Source organism: Lygodium microphyllum, chromosome 17 (genome assembly GCF_053477565.2).
Source record: "Lygodium microphyllum isolate KBCC chromosome 17, Lygodium_microphyllum_v1.1.10, whole genome shotgun sequence".
Taxonomy (NCBI): Eukaryota; Viridiplantae; Streptophyta; class Polypodiopsida; order Schizaeales; family Lygodiaceae; genus Lygodium; species Lygodium microphyllum.
In genome coordinates this window covers 21460607-21484881 of record NC_141151.1, presented here as the reverse complement: position 1 = coordinate 21484881, position 24275 = coordinate 21460607, and the positions used below count along the sequence as shown (strand labels likewise).

At 45.8% G+C, this 24275-nt stretch overlaps 1 protein-coding gene across 6 annotated transcripts in view; it reads right to left on the bottom strand.

The window, feature by feature from the left end:
- Window positions 1–421: 421 nt before the first annotated feature.
- The window catches only part of LOC148021665 (uncharacterized), a 156484-nt gene continuing 132630 nt past the window's right edge, over window positions 422–24275 (bottom strand). For 5 of the 6 annotated variants that reach the window (XM_087697146.1, XM_087697147.1, XM_087697148.1 and 2 more), the window contains 4 exons: window positions 1342–1470; window positions 1210–1238; window positions 962–1122; window positions 422–874 (listed from right to left, as the gene is read on the bottom strand). In XM_087697146.1, the coding sequence (XP_087553272.1) occupies window positions 664–874; window positions 962–1122; window positions 1210–1238; window positions 1342–1470 (530 nt within the window). In that variant the 3' untranslated portion in view covers window positions 422–663. Of the gene's footprint in view, window positions 875–961; window positions 1123–1209; window positions 1239–1341; window positions 1471–24275 lie in introns of those variants that run through there. The other variant, XR_015694372.1, reaches the window with a different exon arrangement.

Here is a 24275-nt window from a genome sequence, read left to right as displayed (position 1 = left end):
GAGGATTTGTTACCTTGACGCCGGGCAGTCTGTTCAGTGAACCTGCCCTGACTTTTGTAGTCCTTGGTATTCCTCTCATATGTTGTTTGTAAAAGAGAGTTGAGTTTATGCAGGATGGCCTAGAGTCATCCTGCATCTTCCAATCATGTATTCTTGTTTTTTTTTTTTTTTTTTTCAACAACCAATACAACTACTATTATGAGAGAGAGAGAGAGAGAGAGAGAGAGAGAGAGACTGTGTGTGTGTGTGTGTGTGTGTGTGTGTGTGTGTGTGTGTGTTTTGAAAGTCAGAAGTTCCAACTGGTGAAGGCGGTGTGCTTGTATGCTTGGGAGAACTTTTGTACTTCTGAGTGAGAACTTCCCCTCTCTTGCTCCTACAGCTGGTGCTGTAACTTATAGTGATGTCTGCAAGGCCAAACATAAAACTTGAATGAAGTTTCCTTTCTTTTATGGTATGACCTGTACGCAACATTCTATGACAGGGGGAAGGGGCCAGTGCTCCCCTATGTACCAATGACCAGTGATGTCTTCTTTCTGGGCTTTTTCTTTTCGATTCCTACAACCAAACCTGGTAGTACATACAAAGTACATGGATTTACAGTTGCCAGGTACAAGCACATAATTTGTGAAGTACTATCAGCTAGAACTGGAACACCTATGCTTTTCATTTTGGCATTTCCTCCAGAGCAAAACTTTCCTTATCTGATGATGCTTCTTTTATCCCTGTGAATTGATGTGTCTGCTCTAACATGTGAAGCAATGGAGGGGGCCCAATCCAGGAGAGAATTATTGGCAACAAGACAAATCCATTCAGAAATCCAATAGTTCCCATCAGGGCGAACATTGCAAAATAATACACACGAAAAGCATGGTACCTGCAACACAGACAATTTGCATTAAGGGGGGAGCACAAGATGCATTTAAAAAAATTGAATGACCAGACAGGAGGTGCTCTGACATACTTGAGAAAGAGGAGGGGTACTGTAGCAATAATCTGAGTCCCAAGGCCGTGCAGCAGGGGCTCAAATGTCCACTCCAGTGCTTTCCCTACCCTCTCGTCTCTAGAACCGTTCACAAGTAAAAACGATCGAGCTAAATAAGTGAACTCCGATGCCATGCCAATCTGTGCATCAAGAAGTGCAAGGGTCTGAATCATGGACATATTATTAGCATAACTAGATTTAGGCTTCTTACTTCACAAGTCACTTACCACTATGCCAAGGTTTACAAGTGATAGTGCTGGTTACATCAAAAGGGAACAACTAGTTAGTATTTCAGAAATTCTGGTCATTGCCACCTAGAACTAGATAGTAAATCAGAATGCTGCTAATATGGTCCTTACCATTCAGCTTGGCCCCTATCACATACAGTAGGCCATAAACTTCAATATCAACCATAAGCAGCAGGGCAACAATGATAAGGGACATGAGGAGGCTAAACTGGAAGATCAAGACTGCCAGAAATACTCCCACTGTAGCACAAAACAAAAAAGTATAGATCATTCCTGAGACATGCTGCATGATTAAAAAAGACCTGAAAGTTTGACATACTGATGCTCCTCTGCCATGATTAAGCTTTCACAGCAAACAATACCGCCCAGTCAGCACTTTTAACTTGAATGGAATTTGTAATTATTAATGTTTTTTTGTTTTGAAGGGTTCTTTTCTTTGTCTTGAAGGGGGTTGGGGGGATGGGGGGAGATGATTTTTTCCTCATTTTTGAGGAAGGGTTGCTTGTGCTGATAATTTTTTTATATTTTTTATCTTCCAATAGAAATTTTCAATGCTTAGAGCTTATAATTTTCTTAATATTTTAAGACGGTTTTACACCAGGGTGTAATCTATTGTGGGATATTCCCTCCAGTTTGAATATACCACTAATAATCTAAATATGATTACACACACACACACACACACACACACACACCACACACACACACACAGAGTATATTAACGTCTCTAAAAGGCCAATGTGGCCTATGAGACCAAAGCAATACATACAATGATGGTGTGTTTCTCATCTGGAACGAGAAAAGATGAAAAACATGCCTCTAAGACTAAAAAAATGAAATAGTGTCCTATAAAAGGGAAACATGTCAATGATCTAAAAGTGAAAGTAGAAAAAGGAAAACTCTCCATCAATGAGATGTTTGTCCTCTAAGGATGTGTATCTCTGCATGGCTGAGGTGTCTCGGCATCTGTCTCCCGTGGCGCTCAATGATGGCTTTAATTTGTCTATGGTGTGGATGTCTGGGCCTTCGTCCAGGTGGACGTGGGCGCCTAGACCGGCTAAGTGCCACTACTCTATCCAAAGGGACACCCACAGAAGATGAGGTCCAATGATGAGACCGGCTAAGTGCCACTACTCTATCCAAAGGGACACCCACAGAAGATGAGGTCCAATGATGATGTACTCCTGTAGGCTGTGTGGCAGTAGAGAGAGAGAGAGAGAGAGAGAGAGAGAGAGAGAGAGAGAGAGAGAGAATCACTGTTGTAATTAATACGATTACCTTTTGAGAGAGAGAGAGAGAGAGAGAGAGAGAGGAGTCGCGATGCTGCCGTCGGTGCGTCCCATCCTATCGTCGCCTAGACCTGCGCGCCGCCTGACGACCTGCCTGATGACTGCCGCCTGACGCCTGACTGCCCGCGCAACGACTTGACGACCTGCCTGACGACCTGCCTGCGTGCCGCTTGACGACCTGCCTGATGCCTGCCGCCTGACGGCTTGACGACCTGCCCGCGCGCCTGAAGACCCACCCGCCGACGACACCCGCACTTCACAGGTCTGCATCGTCCCTGCCTCTTTTCCTGCCGTCGCATCCGTCCTCTGCCGTGGCCATCAGGTCCAAACCCGCTCGCCCTCTGCTGTGCGACTGTGGCCCACTACAAGGAGTTCTGCTTGACGTCTCCCCTCGGACGTTGCACACTCACCTGGATCTGTGCCCTCAGCTGCTCGCCTGCCTTCACACGCCCTATTCGTCAGAGGTTCACCGGCGCGCGTCTGTCCTGTTCTGCACAGGTACCCCGTTGCAGTCCTGTTGCTGCAGCCAGGTGGTTCCCTGATTGTGCCGGTCTGCGGGACTTGCGGAGCGAGCAAGAGAGAGAGACAGAGAGCGAGAGAGAGAGAGAGAGAGAGGAAGGGACAGGCAGATAGACATTTTACAAGGACAGATCTGTGCCGAGGAGGCAGCAGATTATTGAAGAGCAGAGACTGTAGACAGTGCATCCTGCTGCTGCAGTGAGGGAGCGAGCAAAAGAGAGAAGACAGCGGTATGGCTGGCCTGGATATGGATTTTCTCGACCGGACGGTGGCAGCCCTTGGCCCTGATTCCGATACCGAGGAGCCGGAGGATATGGTGCCATGCACGGAGGAGCCGCCTTCGGGTTCTGAACTGCCGCCGGCAGGCAAACGCTCTAAGCACACTTCAGACGAGCCAATGGGTCCTTAGGACCGTTCCTATGCGCAGGTTGCCTCCGAACCTGTGGATTCGCAGGAAATAGACTGGGAACATTTACTGGACTTTGCCAATACTCTACTTGGCGATTATGTCCAGCATAATAATGAAACTTTCTCTGCTGCGGCTGCGGATGATGTGCTGGAAGCGACAGTGGACCCAAAATCAGTCTTGCGGTCCTTCTCGGTGTTCTATGACCGTGCAGTTATACTTTTTTTCACCGGCAGGATCCCAGTGCTCTCACATATTCGCCAGTGGATGCACCACTTATTGCAAGGGGAGTATGTTGAGGAGATCTTCCTTGGCCCTCGCGGCTTTTATGAGGTGCTGTTGAAATCCGAATCGCATCGAGCTGAGCTACTGTCCAAGTTGCCACTATTCTTTGACCGCCGCTTGGTCCATGTGGTACCATGGCGCCCTATGGCTGACTTCCAGCGCCTGCTTCAACGCGAATGCCCGGTGTGGGTGGAAGTGGAAAATTGTCCTGCGGTATATTGGCCATTGTTGAAAGACGCGATGGCGGTTGTGGGCACAGTGCTGGTTCCCCCCAGCCTCAGGGCTATGAACCGAAACCGTCTATGCATGTTATGGGATACGGCCAGGAAAAGGCCTGCGTGGCTTCGCCTCAATTGCGCTGGCATGCATCCTTTGCATTTTCGCCTGAAATGGGGCAATTTTGCCGGACACTGCTTTTCATGTGGTAAATTAGGGCATTTTGTAGCTGAATGCCCGGAACGGCAACTGTCTTCTGAGGAGGCGCAGGTTGTGCAGCCCAAGGATGACATGGTGCTTGATGCCCAGACACACGAGACCCTTCAGCCCCCTACTGTCATGGAAAAAGGTAAACAACAGGTCCGAGCTTTGGATTCTCCTAGCTCTGATTGGATTGAGGCACGACAAAAAAAAGGTAAAAAGTTGGACGCAGGCCTGGCAGATCCTGGGCCTCATGTTTCCCCGGATTCCGTGCGCACGTACACGCGCAGGAAAGACATGGTCACCCCACAGCAGGTTGTGCGTACCATGGCCCCATCAGCCCCCCGCAATCCGTCTTCAAGGAAAGTCTATTCCGAGGGCCCCAAGGGCCCACCTGCTAAGCTGGCGTTTGATGCGAAAGGCAATGTGATTACTCCTTGGGATAGGCGTTATCCCCGCCCTGCTCCCAAGGTAGTGGATTTCCCTTCTACCTCTAAAGCAGGTCGCCCGAATTCATTTGCAGTATTGGTTGATTTTCTGGATGAGGGTGTCCTGGATGCCCTCGCGGAAAAGATGCAATCAAGGCAACAGGCGCCTCGTTCCTGACTTCCTTTGTTTGAAAATATATGAAGATTGCCACGTGGAACGTGCGAGGCATTTGCTCTCGCCATAAGCAGCATACCATGTGGTCTGTCTTGCATGAAAATCAGTGGGATGTATTATGTGCAGTGGAGCACAAAAGTCATGGTGAGGCAGGAAAGGTTGTGGATTGTCATGGATTTCGTCTCTTTTATGCAGGGACACATGCTAAGCATTATTCGGGCGTGCTGATGATTGTTCATGAGAAATACCAGCCTGTTCTTGTTAAAAATGATGTGCACGGCCGCTTTCTGGTAATCGAAGTCCTATTTGAAGGTGAGATTTTATGGCTGCTGGGACTTTATGCTCCCAATGATCCCACATCCCGACGGGATCTATGGTTGACTTTGCAGGGCTCCATGGCACTTGGCCGCAGAGGGTTTTTGATGGGAGATTTCAATGTGTGTTGACTCTTCGCAGTCCACCTCAGGGCATTCGGTAATGGATACGCCAGAAAGCCGGGTGTGGAACTCCTTTGCTTTGCACATATTTAAGCAAGATCTTTGGTCGTGGCTTCACCCTTCTGTTTCAGGTTTTACTTTTCATTCTGCGCAATATGCAACCACTTGGTCGCGATTGGACAGAATGTATATCATGCAGGGGGATGATTTTCTTCCCAAGATGCTGGAGATGAAGGTCTTGCAGCAATATGCGTTGTCGGATCATTTTCCCCTCCAGCTTGAGATGCGGGCACAATCTGTTGCACCTTTTATGCAGTTCCTGGATAAGCTCCCTTTACGCTTCAACTCCTCTTATTTGAAGCATCCAATTTTTCAGGATTATATGCAGCAACTGATTGAGAGGTTCTTATTGGACTTCGCCTCTGAGGGCTTGGCTTCGTTTGCACGCCTGCTCTCTAATGTGCAGCGGGTTGCTCGGCAGTATGGGATTCACACTGCCTCTCTTTGTCGCCGCCGTCGACTTGCAGCAGAGGACTTATTGGCCTTGGTCCGTTCCTTGCTCCTGGATTCCCCAGATGATGATTTTCTGCTGTCACTGGAGCGGCGTTTGGCCCATCTTATTCAAGTCTTTAGCTTGAAATTTTATCAGCAGGCCAAGCTGCATAACTTGACTGACACATTGCAAGATAATGCCTGCCAGTCTCATAAGTTCTTTCGCACCTTGCATGCTTCTCCGGCTCGCGAAAATATGACTCGACTTCAGGACTCGGAAGGTCGCATGGTCACTGATCCGCAGACCATTATCAATATGTGCAGAAATTATTTTATGGATCTTTTTGGTTCTTCATCCTTGCCGTCTAGCCAGGTTACGCATGCCCGCTCGGTCTTCTATCAGCTGGTCCACCAGCAGGTTCCGCTTGATATGCAAGCCTCTTTGGAGGCGGATATTTGCGAAGAGGAGGTTATGGATGTGTTGTTGCACCTGCCTAAGGATAAAAGTCCTGGTTGGGATGGTCTCACTAATGAATTTTTTGAGCACTCAGCCACGCAGTTGGTAAAGCCTTTGGTGGTCATGTTCCAGCAGGTTTGGGAAACAGGGGTCATGCCTTCTTCATGGAAAGAAGGCCTCATCAAACTGATCCCCAAGGTCCCTTCGCCGTCAAAGCTACAACACTGGAGACCAATTTCGTTGATGGACGTGATGTATAAAATCTTTTCCAAAGTGCTGGCAAATCGGCTTCACAAGCACCTTCCAGCTCTTGTGCACCCCCTCCAATATGGTTTCATTAAGGGACGCAACATTTTGCACAATATCTTGAATGTGCAAATGGCTATTGATTATGCGAGGCACTCCAATCAGCAAGTGGTCTTGATTCAACTGGACCTGGAAAAGGCGTTTGACTGTGTGGACTGGTCTTTCCTTGCAGAGCTTATGTCTGCTATGGGCTTTGGGATCCGCATGTCCCGATTGATCTACACCATTAGTACTGAGGCTTCTTCAAGAGTTATGCTTAATGGTGGGGTCACAGAGCCATTTCTCCTTGCACGCTCGCTCAGACAAGGCTGCCCTTTGAGTCCTCTCTTCTTTGCCTTGGCGACTCACCCGGTCCTTTCAATGTTATCCTCTATGGCGGCTTCTGCCCAGCTGGCAGGGTTATCTCTTCCTTTGGGGCAGCACTTCATTAGCCAATCCTTGGCTGATGACTCCTTTATGATTTTGCAGGCGGACAGGGATAACATTCGCAAGGCATTAGATGTTTGGACGCTCTTTGGTCAAGCTTCTGGTCTTCGCATCAATGCCTTCAAGTCAGCCATTCTCAGTTGCACGGAGCCTGATTTAGAGTCATTAGGCTGGCAGGGCCAGGTGGTTTCTCGTGGCGCGATTGTCCGGCATCTTGGATACCCATTGGGGGTGGATGTACGGCCAAAGGCCCTGCTGGAGTGGATTTCACACAAACTGGCCGTGAAGTTTATGTATTGGAAGTCGCAAGCCTGGCCGTTCCATGTCCGCCTCAAAGTGGCTCAGACAATTATGCTACCAATGCTGACGTATTTCCTGCCATTACTGCCATGGACGCCCAGTACTTTGAAGGCTCTTACTCATCCCATTCGTTTCATGCTATGGAAGAAAGATTCACTGCAGGCAGGCATTTCCTGGATTTCATGGTCACATGCATGTACCCCTAAGCGCATGGGTGGTGGAGCTATTTTGGATGCAGAAACTCATATGCTGGCTCTTCGTTGGTCTCTGTTTCGTGCCATGTGTGTGGATCATCACCCGTGGACCATCATAGCCCGTTATTTTCTTGAGGATAGCGGCCTCCGCCAGGGTAACACACGGCTTCGAGCCTCATGGTGGCATGTCCTTAATGCTGAAGCTCGTTTCTCCAGTCCCTCTTCCTCTTTGTTAGTGCATTTGGTCGGCTCTTGGAAAGTGGTGCTCCAAAAGGCCCGTTGGCATCCTGTAGGGGACCGCGTGCAGACAAATTCTTTTCAGCTGGAATTGTTGGCGGTATCCACATTACTTTCATGGGAAGATAAACATCAGCTTAAACCAAGATTTAACCGCATGGCCCGTTTGGGTGTGACTTCGATTGCGGATGCTACCCTTGCCACTCGCAATGTCCTTGCATCATTTCGGACTGCTAGGAGACTTTTCAGGATCCCGCGCGGATACCGTGATTTATGGGGGAAGCTTTCCTCGGAACTTCAGGGTAGGCAACCCTTTCCTGCCCTGGCTATCGATCGCCCTTGGCAGGACTGGGACCTTGCAGGCCGGTTGAGTCTGGAAAAGGCCTCTACTAATCAGGTGTATCATCTTCTCATTAAAGATCACCAATGGTTGGGCGTGAAAGTTAATGCTGTTTGGGGCCTGCGGAAATCACTGTCATGGTGGCAGTCAACGCTGATGGAGGGATGGCAGAACAAGACACCTTTCAAATGCAAGGTCTTTCTGTGGCGGGTAATGATTGGTGGTCTTCCTCTTGCCTCGGCCCTTTCCAAGCGTCGAATCTCGAATGGCACTTGCTTCTTCTGCACCACTTCGGCGGAATCGGCCCGACTCGTTTTCTTTCTTGCCCGCTCGCCAAGAATATCTGGTCACTCTTGTCACGAATCTGGCACGCGGTGGTGGGGTCTTCACTGACTCCCTTCGATTGGGTTTTTGTGCGCCCGAAGTATCCCACACCACCACCGTTACATATGAAGATCTTATTCCATTTTTTCAGATACTGGGGATGCTGGCACATTTGGACCACCCGAAATGCTTTTCTCTTTGATTCGGCTTCTAATGTACCGCAACATATTGCAAGGCTTAAAGGGCTCTTGCATTGGCAGCTAGATCTCATCAGGCACTCTGACTTGCTCCCTCGGGAGGATTTGTATTCCTGGCATTTGGCAATTGCCTCTGGGTCCTTGCCATGATTGGTGTAACTTTTTAGTACCCTAGTCCGGGGATTTCCCACACGTTGGCCTATGGCCCTCGTGCCTCTTGTACTCGTGTAATCATGTAATCTTGTACTTTCTTCGTAATTAATACAATTACCTTTTACGAAAAAAAAAAAAAGAGAGAGAATCACTACCCCTCAGTTTAGGACATGACTCATCAGCCGGTACATGCCTTCAAGGCTCTTTGTGCCCGTTTGCCTTTGCATTTCAATCAATCTTTTCTATTGAATGATCAGTTTTTTGGGTATATGCAGCAGGTGGTCAGTTCAGCACGCATGTTCTGTTTGGGGGGCAATTGATGCATGGCCTATTTTTAGGGGTAAAGCACGTGCCTTGTCCTGATAGTATGGTATTCAGCATGCTTCTGGTTTTCATGCTGAACTCTTTGTTTGGACATTTGCTCAATACGCAACATGCTAGGGATAACTCTAATGATTTGGCCACATGTTCCAAATGGATAAAATGCAGAGTTCAAGCTCTACAAGAGGAAGAATATGCGGAGTTCAAATTGCTGCCTTGTTTGGATGCATTGCATGATACTAATTATCAAACTCATCATTTTTTTGCTCATTTGTGTTAAAAATATGCCCATGAGAATATTTTGCAATTGATAAACGAGCAAGGGGAAATCTTTGTTGGGTCTACACAAAGTTCTTTCTGATTTTGTTCTTTCTGCTCGAAGATACATTTGTGACTTGGTTTGAAATCAGGTCAAGCCTGAATGGAAGGAATTGATGGAAGCAGATATCACAGAGGAAGAAGTGGAGGATGTGCTGTGCCATTTACCCCATAGAAAAAGTCTAGGTTGGGATGGCCTCCTTACTGAGCTGTTTTCAGCCAATGTGGAACAGCATAAGGACCTGTTGACTCACCTTTGTCAACATGTTTGGAGATTTGGATCAATGCTTACAGATTAGAAAATTGCAGTTTTTCATTTGCTGCCCAAGATTCCTTCCCCATCCACTTTGAAGCAGTGGAGGCCCATTTCAGTAATGGGCTCTTTATATAAAATCTTTTCCAAAGTCATTGCCAACAGATTGCAAAAAGTGTTTCCACTATTGATTCATCCCCGTCAATATGGGTTCATTAAGGGACAAAATGTCATGCATAATATTTTTAATATTCAAATGGGGATTGATTATACCAAAGTCTCTGGCCAACATGTCATTATAATCCAATTAGATATTGAAAAGACTTTTGATCATGTCAGCTAGTCCTTTATGCGGCAATTGATATCTACCATGGGCTTCGGTCCGCACATGAGTTCTCTTATTAACACTATCAAACAAGATGCACTGGCACATGTTGTGCTTAATAGGGGAGTCACAGACGGGATTGCTTTATCTCCTTCTCTTCGTCAAGGATGCCCTCTCAATCCTTTATTGTTTGCATTGGTCACTGACCCCAAACTTTCTTTGCTTTGGTCACTCATCCCATGCTTTCTTTGCTGGATCGCTTGGCCGAGGATAGGGAGATCGTTGGTTTCTCTCTTCCCAGTGGTTCTCAACTTTTGGGTCAATCTTTGGCAAATGATTCCTTTATGTTTCTCAAGCTTCATTGCACTAATGTCAATGAGGCAATGGCGATTTGGAGTCTATTTGGTTTGGCCTCGAGCCTTCATATTAAAGCTCAAAAATCAACATTGATCTCTTGTATAGAGACAAATTTGCAAGAATCGGGCTGGTAGGGAGCTCTTGTCTCTTAAGGTGACATTACCTGGCATGGGGGATATTCCATTGGTGTGGATGTGCCTCCTCGAGCACTGCTTGATTGGATGTTCTCTCGTATTCATGACAAGTTTACGTATTGGAAATTTCATGGCTGGCCTCTTCATGTGCCGCTCAATCTATCATGATTAGTATGGTCTCTTATTTTTTACTATTGCTTTCTTGGACCAAGAAGTCTCTCTTGGAATTGGTACAACCTATCTGCTTTATGTTCTGGAAAAAGAAAGGGAATCATTTGGGTTAGGTGTGGATATAATGGCAGCATGTCAATATTCCAAAACATTTGGGGAGAGCTGCTTTTTTGGATGTTAATCTTCATAAGACTGCTCTTAGAATGGAACTTTTGCAAGCCTATCTGTGCAGAGCCATCCCTAGATTGATATTGCCAAATTTATTATTCAGGAGATGGGTATCTCCCATGATCACATGGTTATTTGGGCATCTTGGTGGCATGTGCTGAATTCTACTAGGCCTCTTAACTTGCATAGTCATTTCTTCTCACTCATTTGATTGCCTCTCGGCACGAGATACTTCGTTTTACACTTTGGCATACTCCTAACCTCCAAAAGGAGGCTAATTCCTTGCATGCAAAAGTGTTGGCCACATCCAAGCTGCTTCATTGGCATAATAAAGATTTGCAATGAGATAAATTTAATCGTATGGCTCGATTGGGGCTACAATCGGTACATGATGCTATCATTCTTGGGACATCCTGTCTTTATTCTTTCTGGCACATACACCAACACTTTGAGGTGCCTAGAGACTATAGACACAGGACCAACTTTTTTTTTGTTTTTGTTTTTTGAGTCAGGTGCAAAAATTTGGTTGACCCTACAGGACCAGCTTCAACTAATCAAATGTACCACAATATGGTAGGGAACAAGGGATGGGTGAGAAAGCAAATAAAGTCTAGTGTACTCGTAATAGCAGACAAAAGTGGCAGGATAGATTTCTTCAATTGTGGAGGTCCAAGATTTCTTACCAAGGAAAAGTTTTTGTGTGGAGGTTTCTTATCAATGGTCTTCCTATTGGGGATGTCCTATGTGCTTGTAAAATCTCATGGGGCCATTGCATATTTGCACTACTTGTGATGAGACACTGATTCATCTCTTTGTCTCTTGCCCTCTAGCAAGACAGATTTGGAGCTTTGTTTCTCGTGTGTGGACCCAGGGACTCGTCAGTAGTGGACGTCCATCCGTTCTTCGATCTTGGGGCAAGATGCCTTCATTTTCTTCTTTGTACTTGGATTATGCCTGCCTTTTCCAATTTCTCAGGTCGAAAGTCCTCTCCCATATTTAGCATGCCCGTAAAGCCTTTATTTTTGACTCGACCTCAGGTATTCGTGTTCATGTGGCCCATGTCCATAAGTTAATCTTATGGAAGATTTCTTCCATGATTTCAATAGATGTGGTCCTCCCTAATCTAGCTACTCCTTGGCTAGATATTGTTCACTCTACTCTAGTCATAGAAACACGGAACGGCCGTTCCGACTTGTAGGAACGGCCTAACGCGTTCCAAACCCTCCAAGGAGGTGAAACGGCCAGGGAATGTTCCCTGCCGCTCCCAAGGCCATTCCCTGCCGTTCCCTATTGACCAAAAATTGACATTTTTTCTCATTTTTTCTTTTTGATTGGGTCACAGTCCTTCTACCACATATTCACCCATCTCCATTGCCTAATGTGCACATACTCTCTCTCTCTCTCTCTCTCTCTCTTTTTTTTCGTAAAAGGTAATTGTATTAATTACGAAAAAAATACAAGATTACTGGATTACAAGATACATGATGACACAAAGCCATCATGTGAAGAGGTTTTCTCTTTCTCTCTCTCTCTCTCTGTTTTCTAATTACAAGATACACGAGGGCCGTGTGGGGAAGCCCCGTAGTAATGCACTGAAAAGGTTTTCTCTTTCTCTCTCTCTCTTTCTCTCTCTCTCTCTCTCTCTGTGTGTGGTTGAAGATTCAAAGTGTCAAGACAATCCACAAGCTAATTAGGAGTCCATGCAAAGTTCAAATTTGATGCATTATCAACTCTTGCAAATCAAAATCAAATTTCAGCCTATCCTCAATTCCAAGGTATTCATCCATTTATATTGTCTAATTTCAAGGAAAATTGGGATAATTGGGGCAATTCAAGGCAATTTGAAGCTACGGGGGTAATCGAGTCAATTTTGGGACATTTGGGTCAATTTCAAGCATTTGAGGGGTATTGGGGCAACTAGAGGGACATTCTTTGGGGCCATTTGGGTCATGCAGGGCATGTTTGGGGCACTTAAGACGTGCGCGGTTCCCCCCATTCCCATTCCCTGACCTTGGATGTTCCTCCCGTTCCAGGGGGTCCCGTTCCCGTTCCCGTTCCCCGTTCCAGGTAACTATGACTCTAGTCCTACAGCAGCATGATATTTGTGTTTTATTTTATAGTAACCTTTAGGCTTTGACTTGTGCTGGACAAGATTTTCGTGGCTGGCTAGAAGGCATCATGTGAGACTTGTATCCCTTTTGTTTGGATGGCCTAAAGGTTAGATATAAATATTCCACCATTAATATACTCTCTCTCTCTCTCTCTCTCTCTCTCTCTTTTGTGAATATAATTGAATTAAGTAGTAAATATTTACATCAGACCATCAGGTCAGCATTCTCTCTATATCTCTTACTTTCTATTACATCAGACCATCAGGTCATCAAAGAAACTCTGTGTGTGTGTGTGTGTGTGTGTGTGTGTGTACATTTTGTGGCATCATACCATCAAGGTCCTCAAAGAAAGTGACGAAAGACTATTAGGACTATATCACAAAGAGAAAATCACACTACTGGTGTAGAGCGAACATGGCCAGCCAGTGGGAAGCAATGTCAGGAAGAACCAGATCAGCTGATATCATAGAAGAAATAAAGGCATTCCGAGTATACCAAATATGCCACAAGGCAATCCATCTAAGGAACTGAAACAGGCATGAATAATCACAATGCAAAGAAGGCACGGATGACAGCTTTCCCATAATCCATGACCAGGTTGTTATCTGAAGCTCAGTCGCCGAGAGCCACACGTGAGAAATAAAACACCAGATCTGTTGCGCAACTAGACAAGAGGCAAAAAGATGAAGCAATGTTTCATCACATGTAGTGTAAAATACACGACCAGCAGAGATCTTTCGAGCACGCAGCACCTCTCCAGTTGGAAGACCACCAATCAGCAATCTCCACAAGAAGACTTTTCCCTAATAGGAAACCTTAGACTTCCAGAGCTGAAGAAATCTTTCCTACCACTTCTTTTTGCCGTCCTGAATATGCCATAATTTACTCACCTTTATAATGATCCATCTCTTGGCCTCCACCATTTGATGGTACATCTGGTTAGCAAAGCTCTTCTCGAAATCATCCGGAATCACAAACTTCCAGTCACGCCATGGATACAATGGCTGTAGCACTGGTAAAGGAGAAAACCTTTGAAGATTGACCTGTATGGATGACCAGATATCACAATATCCACGGGGTACCCGAAAATGTTGACGAATACGCTGAAAAGAGTAAAGACGGGACTGCCCACGAATAACACCATCAAAAACTATCTGCAACCCCAAACGAGCCATTCGATTAAACTTGAGTCTATGCAAATCTTTGTCCCTACAGTCCAACAACCTGAAGGAGGCTAAGACCTCTTCTTGAAGTGAATTCGCCTCCTTGCGAATCTCAAGAGGGCACCAAACTGAAAACATAAGAGCTCCTACAAAGATGCAATCAAATGACTATGCTAAAGCTTCAGGACAGCAAGTAATAATGCTTCAACTTGATATTGAGAAGGCATTTGATCATGTTAGCTAGCCTTTTTTGCGGCAATCATTGTCTACAATGGGATTTGGCCCTCGCATGGTTTCTTTGATTGACACCATTGCTCAGGGAGCTATGTCTCGTCTTGCTCTTAATGGAGGGATCATGGAAGAAATTCCTCTCTTTTTTTTTTCGTAAAAGGTTATTGTATTAATTACGCAAAAAGGTACAAGTTTACATGATTACAAGATACACGGTGGCTCTACGCCATCGCGTGCAAGAACTCTCTCTCTCGCTACAAGAAGTAAACAACCCAAGAGTTACAAAAATTGCTCTCTCTCTCTCTCTCTCTCTCTCTCTCTCTCTCTCTCGTGAAGATAATTGAATTCGATAGTAAATATTTACATCAGATCATCAAGTCAACATTCTCTTTGTATCTCTTACTTTCTATTACATCAAACCATAGAAATAGGGGATGCCCGTTCCGGACCTTAGGAACGGATTAACCCGTTCCGGCATGTGTCTACCAGCGAAACGCCCATGGAACGTTCCTGCCCATTCCCAACCCCGTTCCTGCCCGTTCCAACCCCATTCCGGGCCGTTTCAACAGCCGGTCCTTGGAATTAGACTGCATTGTCCCCAAATTTGGGGCATTTTCAGCAAGGATTTAGGGCATTGGTCTTGGTTGCAATGTCCCCAATTTTAGGGCATTTCAGATCAAGCATTACCCGAAATTTGGGGCTTTTTGAGCAAGGATTTGGGGCATGGAATTGGCTGCAATGTCCCCAAAAGGATTGCCCAAAATTTGGGGCTTTTTCAGCAAAGATGTGGGGCATTGGACTTGGCTACAATGTCCCCAATTTTGGGGTATTTTAGATCAAGCATTGCCCCAAACAACGTGACAAATTTGAAGTGGCTTCCAAAAGATAAGTATTTGGACTATAGCTCACAATCTCAAGGGTACCGATTGTATGATCCTGTTAAGCGGGATGTCTACACGAGCTGTGATGTTCGGTTTGTGGAGGTTCCAGCCCCAAAGGGGGGTGAGGATCACCTTGTACTTCCCCGGTGATAGCTAGGCCCCAACGACTATTCCTCTCGAGCCTATGTCTCTTGAGGACTCTTCTTCAGATGAGGAGCCTACTTCCCAACCACCAGCTTCACTGATTGTCCTTCGTTGACGATGGACCTTCCAGAAACTTCAATAGATGGAAAGCGCCGAGGCGAGATTCAACCTCCTCGTTGGGCCCATGACACGCTCCGAAATTCCGGGATCAGGGGAGGGGGCGGGTCCCTGAGGAGTGACAACCACAAGATGAACCGCAGAGGTCACGACGGCACCAAGCATATACTATGGAGCTTGTTTGCTCTAACTATTGTTTGATGTCCCGTGTTATGCAAGATAGAGAGTCTACATCAGTGAAGGAGGCGTTACAGTCTGATCATTGACGGAAAGCGATGAAAGCCGAGTTGGAGACTATTGAGTGGAATGGCACTTGGTACCTTCTGCCTCATCCTTTTCATAAGAAGGTGATTGGTGTTAAATGGGTCTTCAAGACCAACTATCATAGTGATGGCTCTTTGGACAAGCACAAGGCTCACCTTGTTGCTAAAGGTTTTGCACAACGCCCATGTGTTGATTTCCATGATACTTTTTCCCCTACTGCTCGGATGGTGACTATTCGTGCTGTTCTTGCCTTGACTAGTCATAGGAGATCGCTTGTCTTTCAGTTAGATATGAAGTCGGCCTTCTTGAATGGTGATTTGAAGAAGGAGATCTATGTAGAGCAGCCTCTTGGCTTTGGTTCCTCATATGGGAAGGTTTACAAGTTGAAGAAGGCCTTGTATGGCCTAAAGTAGGCTCCACGTGCTTGGAATGAGAAGATTGATTCATTTCTCTAGGCCAAGTTCGGATATCGGCACTCTAGGGCCAATCCACAGGTGGTCGTGTGTTGTTTGTTTTGTATGTTGATGATTTGATTGTTACAGGTGATCCTGCCCAAAAGGTCAAAGAGACAAATGCAGCCCTACATCAGAAGTTCAAGATGACGGATTTGGGACTGCTCCATTTCTTTTTGGGCCACAAGATTTATCAGACTCCGAGGGGGATTTTCATCTCTCAACAGAGATATGTACAAGACCTCTTGGTGACTTTTGAGATGGAGGATTGTCGGTCCATTTCTACTCCTATGGATCCGAACTAGAAGACCACTTCACACGCAAATTCTCCTTTGGTAGATACTACACACTACTGTCAGAGCTGATTGGATTGTTGATTTGGCTCCTCAACACACGGGTTGATCTATGTTTTGCTGTAGGTCTCTTGGCTGGGTTCATGAGTGTACCTTAGCAGATGCATTGGCAGGTTGCTCAAAGGATACTTCGGTTTCTAAGGGGGACCTCCGATCTCGAGATTTCCTATCCAGTAGGTACAGATGCTTTTGATCTTCTTCTTGCAGGTTGGAGTGATTCGGTTTGGGCTAGTGACATGGACCAACGGGTGGTCTACTACAGGTAATTGTTTTATCTTGGGTGCTGGTGCTATCTCTTGGAGTAGCAAGAAGCAGCCCACGATAGCCCATTCTTCGATTGAGAAAGAGTATCGGGCTGCGTCTTCTACCACATGTGAGACTGTGTGGCTTCGGTGTTTGTTGGAGGAGCTTGGCTGCCCTCAGACTTGTCCTACTATTTTGCGGTGCGACAATGAGAGTTGCATTGCCTTGGCATAGAATCACGTATTCCATGTCCAGATGAAGCACATCGAGATCCAGTACCACTTCATCAGGGAGAAGCTTCTGGATGACACCATCGATGTGAAATACTATAAGACCGAAGACAATATTGCAAATTTGTTTACGAAGGCACTTCCCCAAGTTTTACTTCACCAACATTCGAGATCCCTCCGTCTGCTACCTTGTCCAAGATCTGAGAGGGGGTGTTAAGAGTCATTCCCTGAATGCCACAGAGGGAGGTGCCACGTAGCAGGCTGCCACGTGGCAGCAATCGACTGCATCAGCTTAAATGCAGCCAACCTGATCAATTATTGGCATTATTTCCAGCTTATAAATAGGCTGAGTTTCCAATAGTCTTGGCATATTGTCTCTCACAGATTTCAGCCTGCTGACTATAGAGATTGCTCTCGAGGCTGACGGAGATCAAGATCCTCAGACATATGCAAATATTCTCTTTGACCCGTGTATAATTCTGCATCCTTATACAACATTCTTCACTGCAGATTTTCTGCATTCGCTTCCGCATTGCTTCACTCTGACATGGATCACCCGGAATGCTTTCGTCTTTGACTTTACCGCGGGTGTCCTGGGACACAGCCAAAATCAAGGGTCTTTCTACACCGGTAGTTAGATCTTGAGCAACATGTTGATCTTCTCCCTAGGTAGGATTTAGCTCCTTGGCATATCGCAATTTCTGTTGCTTCTTTTGTTGTGACTTTTGTACTCTTTAATTTATTTGATCTTTTGTAAAGCAACTTTATGCACGATGGCCTAGAGCCATCCTACCTCTAGTAATCATGTAATCTTGCACTTTTTTTGTAATTAGTAGAATTACCTATTACATTAAAAAAAAAGAGAGAATGCCCAGGGGGCCAGGCCATTGCCCCCCTCACCTCAGTCGCTTGTACCTGGCACATTTGTCCCCTGTTCCCTACCTAATTTGTGTGTCCTAACCTTGTGTAGGCTTGGGGCCTCTGTCTCACTCACCTACTCTTTTACCCTACCTATTGCTCGTGCCTTCAACAAACAGAGAGAGAGAGAGAGAGAGAGAGAGAGCCCAATGCTTTCCCATATTCGCCAATGGCTGCAAGGTCTACTACAAGGGGAGTGTGCTGAAGAGATTTTTGTTGGGCCCCGAGGCTTTTATGAGGTGCTGTTGAAATCTGAGAAGAATCGTGCTGATCTGCCGTCTAAACTGCCATTGTTCTTTGATCGCCGTTTGGTTCGTGTTGTGCCATGGGGCCCAATGGCTGATTTTCAGTGCCTGCTTCAACGTGAATGCCCGGTGTGGGTTGAAGTGGAAAACTGTCCGCTGTCTATTGGCCACTATTAAAGGATGCCATGGCCATTGTCGGCATTGTTCTGGTCCCCCCGAGCCTAAGGGCCATGAATCGTAACCGTTTTGTGTATGTTATGGAACACTGCTCGGAAAAGGCCTGCTTGGTTACATCTTAATTGCTCTGGCATGCATCCGTTGCGCTTTCGTTTGAAATGGGGTAACTTTGCAGGGCATTGTTTCTCGTGTGGAAAATTGGGGTATTTTATGGCCGAATGCCCGGTAAAGCAACCGACTTCAGATGCTGAGTATGTTTTGCTGCCCATGGAAGATATGGTGCTTGATGCTCTGTCGCAAGATGCAACCCAGCCACCCAAAGTTTTGGATAAAGGTAAACAACATGTTTCGGGTTTGGATTCCTGTGGCAATGACTGGATAGATGTACGTGCAAAAAAGGTAAAAGGTTTAATGCTGGCATGGCGGATACTATGCCTAATGCTTCACAAGATTCCTTGCGTACTTATATGCGCAGGAAAGAAATGTTGTCTTCAGAGCACACTGCTCATGCGATGGTTTCTTCTGCTCCTCGGAATCAGCCTACTAGGAAAGTACATACGGACGGTCCAAAGGGCCCACCTGCTAAGTTGGCTTTTGATGCTAGAGGTAACGTGATTACCCCATGGAATCGTCGTTATCCCCATCCCATCCCCAAGACAGTGGATATACCGTCTATCTCTAAATCTGGCCGTCAGAACTCTTTTGCCGTGTTAGCTGATTTTTTGGATGAGGGAGTCCTTGACATTCTAACAGAAAAGGTAAAATCGAGGCAAGCTTTGCCTCGTTCCTAATTTTCCTTTTTGAATACACACGAAGATAGCCATGTGGAATGTGCAAGGCATTTGTTCTCGCAATAAGCAACATGCCATGTGGACTGTATTGCATGAGAATCACTGGGATGCCTTGTGTGCTATTGAGCACAAGAGTCATGGTGAAGCAGGAAAAGTTGTGGATTGCCATGGGTTTCGCTTGTTTTATGCAGGGACACATGCCAGGCACTATTCTGGTGTGCTTATGATTGTACATGAGAAATATCAACCTGTTCTTATAAAAAATGATGTACATGGTCGTTTTGTGGTGATTGAAGTTTTATTTGAAGCAGAGATCTTATGGTACCCTTTATCTCGTCGGGATCTTTGGAATACTTTGCAGACCTCTTTATCACTTGGCAGACGGGGTTTAATATGGGGGATTTTAATATGTGTGTTGATTCTTCACAGTCCACATCAGAGCATTCGGTGATGGACACTCCGGAAAGCCATGTGTGGAATGTGTTTGCTCTTGCCGTACTTAAGCAAGATCTCTAGTCATGGCTAGGCCCTTCTTCTACAGGTTTTACTTTCCATTCTGCGCAGTATACAACTACATGGTCGCGGTTGGACCGCATGTACTTCATGCAGGATGATGATTTTCTTCCTGAGATGCTAGAAATGAAAGTGTTGAAGTAATATGCCTTGTCCAACCATTTTCCTCTACGGCTTGAGATGCTTGCACAACCCATTGCACCTTTTAAGCAATTTCTGGAAAGACTCCCTTTGTATTTCAATTCGTCTTATTTAAAGCATTTAATCTTTCGGGGCTACATGCAACAATTGATTGATAGTTTTTTATTGGACTTCTCTGAGGGCAATGCTTCTTTTGAACGATTGCTCTCTAATGTGCAGCGGGTTGTTCGGCAATATGGGATCCATCATGCCTCTCTTTGTCGGCGACGTCGACAAGCAGCAAAGGAATTATTGGCTTTGGTTCGTTCTCTACTGGTGGAGACTCCAGATGATGTATTTCTGCTGCCATTGGCTATGCGTTTGGCTGATCTTATTAAAGAGTTTCAGTTGAAATCTTATCAGCAGGCCAAATTGCAAAATTTGACTGAGAATTTGCAAGACAATGCTTGTCAGACTCATAAGTTCTTTCGAGCTCTCCATGGATCTCCTGCTCGAGAGAATATGACTAGACTCCAGGATGCAAAAGGTCAAATGGTCATTGATCCTCAAACTATTGTGAATATGTGCAGGAATTATTTTCTAGACCTTCTTGGTTCTACTTCTTCACCTTCGGACCAAATTACTCGTGCCCGCTCAGTTTTCTATGATTTGGTCCGCAATCACGTTCCACATGACATGCAGACTACTTTGGAGACAGATATTCGTGAGGCGGAGGTTATGGATGTTTTGTTACACTTGCCCAAGGATTAAAGTCCTGGTTGGGATGGTCTCACCAATGAATTCTTTGAGACTTTTGCTACCCAACTGGTGAAACCATTGACGGCTATGTTTCAAAAAGTTTGGGAAACGAGGTTCATGCCTTCCTTATGGAAAGGACTTATCGAACTGCTTCCAAAAGTTTCGTCGCCGTCTATGCTAAAACATTGGCGACCAATTTCTTTGATGGGTTCTATGTATAAAATCTTTTCCAAAGTAATGGCGAATCGGCTCCATAAGCATCTTCCTGCCATTGTGCATCCTCTTCAATATGGTTTCATTAAGGGCCGAAACATTCTGCATAATGTCTTAAATGTGCAACTAGCTATCGACTATGCAAGGCACTCTAATCAGGAGGTGGTATTGATTCAATTGGACCTGGAAAAGGCTTTTGATTATTTAAACTGGTCTTTCATTGCAAAACTTATGTCTACTATGGGCTTTGGTACGCGGATGTCTCGTTTGATCTGCACCATTAGTGTTGAGACTTCTTCGCAAGTTATGCTAAATGGTGGTGTTACCGAGCCATTTGTCCTTGCACGCTCTGTGAGACAGGGTTGCCCTTTGAGTCCTCTCTTTTTTACTCTTGCGACTCATCCGGTTCTTTCGATGTTATCTCATATGGCAGCTTCTACTCAATTGGCGGGATTCTCTCTTTCTTTTGGACAGCACTTCATTAGTCAATCCTTGGCTGATAATAGCTTTATGATTTTGTGTGCGGATAAGAATAATCTTCACAAAGCTTTGGATGTTTGGACTCTTTTTGGTCATGCTTCTGGCCTTCGTATCAATGCTTTGAAATCAGCCATTCTCAGTTGCACGGAGTCAGATTTACAGTCACTGGACTGGCAGGGAATGGTCGTTCCCCGTGATTCCATCGTCAGGCACCTTGGATACCCGTTGGGTGTTGATGTTCGGCCAAAGCAACTACTTCAGTGGATTTCACAATAACTCGTAGCTAAGTTTCTGTATTGGAAGTCGCAGGCTTGGCCCTTCCATGTTCTCCTCAAAGTGGCTCAGACAATTATGCTGCCAATGCTCACATATTTCTTGCCACTGCTGCCTTTGACTACTACTACATTGAATGCTCTGACTTAGTACATTCGTTTCATGTTATGGAAGGACTCCTTGCATGCAAGCATTTCATGGATTTCTTGGTCGCATACATGTACCCCCAAACGCATGGGTGGCAGGGCTATTTTGGATGCCGAAACTCATATGCTGGCACTCCGTTGGTCGCTTTTTCCTGCCATGTGCTTGGATCATCACCCGTGGGTCTTTATAGCTTGTTATTTTAGTGAGGATCACGGACCAGTGCATGGTAATACCCAAATTCAGAGCTCCTAGTGGCATGTTCTTAATGCGGACTTGCGGTTTTCTAGTCCTTCATCATCCCTGCTTGCTCATTTGGTATGTTCCTGGAAATAGGTTCTCCAGAAGGCTTAGTGGCATCCAACGGAGGATCATTCAGCTACTAACTCTTTCCAACTAGAATTGTTGGCAACCTCACAATTACTTTCTTGGGAAGGTAAACATGAGCTCAGACCACAATTTAACCGCATGGCACGTTTGGGCTTGACTTGAGTTGCAGATGCCACCCTTGCCAGCCGCAATGTGTTGATATCGTTTCGTACAGCTAGGAGGCTTTTCAGGATCCCTCGTGGATACTGTGATTTATGGGATCAGCTTTTGATGGTGCTCCAAAGCAGACAACCCTTTCTTGCCCTTGCTTTGGATCGTCCTTGGCAAGACTGCGACCTTGCAGGCCGGCTGAATTTAGAAAAGGCCTCAGCTAACCAGGTGTATCATCTTCTGATTAAAGACCATCAATGGCTGCTTACTAAAGCTAATACTGTATGGGGTTTGCGTAAACCTCAGTCGTGGTGGAAGGTAACTGTAATGGAGGGCTGGTTGAACAAGACACCTTTCAAATGCAAGGTCTTTCTTTGGAGGGTGATGATTGGTGGTCTTCCTCTTACTTCAGCCCTTTCCAAGCGTCGAATCTCCAACGGCAATTGTTTCTTTTGCACCACCAGTGTGGAATCGGCCTGTCATCGATTTATTTCTTGCCCTCTTGCTAAGAAAATCTGGTCACTCGTGCCGGCAGTTTGGCAACAGTGGTTGACTTCTCGTTAAGCCCTTTTGACTGGGTTTTTGCACGGCCCAAATACCCCATACCGGCTCAGTTGCATATGAAGATCTTGTTTCACTTTCTTAGATACTGGGGCTGTTGGCACAATTGGACCATTCGGAATGCTTTTCTTTTTGATTCAGCCTATAATGTTCAGGGACATATTGCTAGGCTTAAAGGCCTTTTGCATTGGCAGATAGATCTCATTCGGCACTCTGACTTACTCCCTCGGGAGGACTTACTTCCTTGGCATATGGCAATTTCCTCTACGTCTTTGCCATGACTTTTTGTAACCCTTTTGTCGTTTACTACTTTAGAGAGAGAGAGAGATTTTGCACATGATGGCTTAGAGCCATCGTGTATCTTGTAAACATGTAAACTTGTACCTTTTTTCGTAATTAATACAATTACCTTTTACAAAAAAAAAAAGAGAGGCCTGTTGTATTACGGGGGGAAAAAAAAAAAGAGGCCTGTTGTGCAGGTCACACTTGGTGCAGCAGCTGCAACTGCTCAATGCCCTGCAGCTTGCTTCCTTTCAGATCAGCAACCTCTGGTCATACAGTTTGACACCCTGCAGACTTCCCCTGCACTTGTATACCTCAGGCTTAGACGCTGCAGAACAGACCACTGCGAGAGAGAGAGAGAGAGAGAGAGAGAGAGAGAGAGAGAGAGAGTATATTAACGTCTCTAAAAGGCCAATGTGGCCTATGAGACCAAAGCAATACATACAATGATGGTGTGTTTCTCATCTGGAACGAGAAAAGATGAAAAACATGCCTGTAAGACTGAAAAAATGAAATAGTATCCTATAAAAGGGAAACATGTCAATGATCTAAAAGTGAAAGTAGAAAAAGGAAAACTCTCTATCAATGAGTTGTTTGTCCTCTAAGGAGGTATATCTCTGCATGGCTGAGGCGTCTCGGCACCTGTCTCCTGTGACGCTCAATGATGGCTTTAATTTGTCTGTGGTGTGGATGTCTAGGCCTTCGTCCGGGTAGACGTGGGTGCCTAGACCGGCTAAGTGCCACTACTCTATCCAAAAGGGACACCTACAGAAGATGAGGTCCAATGATAATGTACTCCTGTAGGCTGTGTGGCAATAGTAGTGGTATCTGCCATAGTTTGTCGTGTATCAGTGAAAAAGTCAGTGACTGCTCTCTGTCTATGTGAGCCGAGCTGTGGGGGCCTCCTACTCCGTAGAATTGTTGCTCTGCGCCTCTGGAGCTCCAAGAGGAAGAATCCCAAGCATCTTTGATCCTCAAACTCCATGATCCATCTCAGGGGTCCAAAACCCTCTCGAAACAGACAGTGGTATCTACCTCGTATATCATAATATACAGTGCATCGGCAGATGTAGTGTTCCTCTGTCTCTGGCTCTCTATCGCATAGTGGGCATATGCGTTCCTCTGTCTGTATACCCTCCCATCCTCCTCAGGTGGTGGGATGAGGTGCGGATCTGACCAATAACTGTGCGTAGTCCATGAGGCAGCTGTGTGTCCATGTAATTGGGTCGGGTGATGAAACCATCCTCAGATACCTAAAGGAAGTGAGTGTGGTAGTATGCCATCCTTGTGCCATGGGGGGAGGGGGGTCGGATCCATGTCTTCTCCGTATCTAACTTCAGTATGTCTACTCTGATCACATGGTTTAGCTCTGATCGGCTTAGGACAAGTGTAGGGCAATCCAGGCTATAGTCAAAGGGGGGTAGTCTGTCAATCTGCAGCCCATGTAGACTCATCCATGTACTCACCTGAG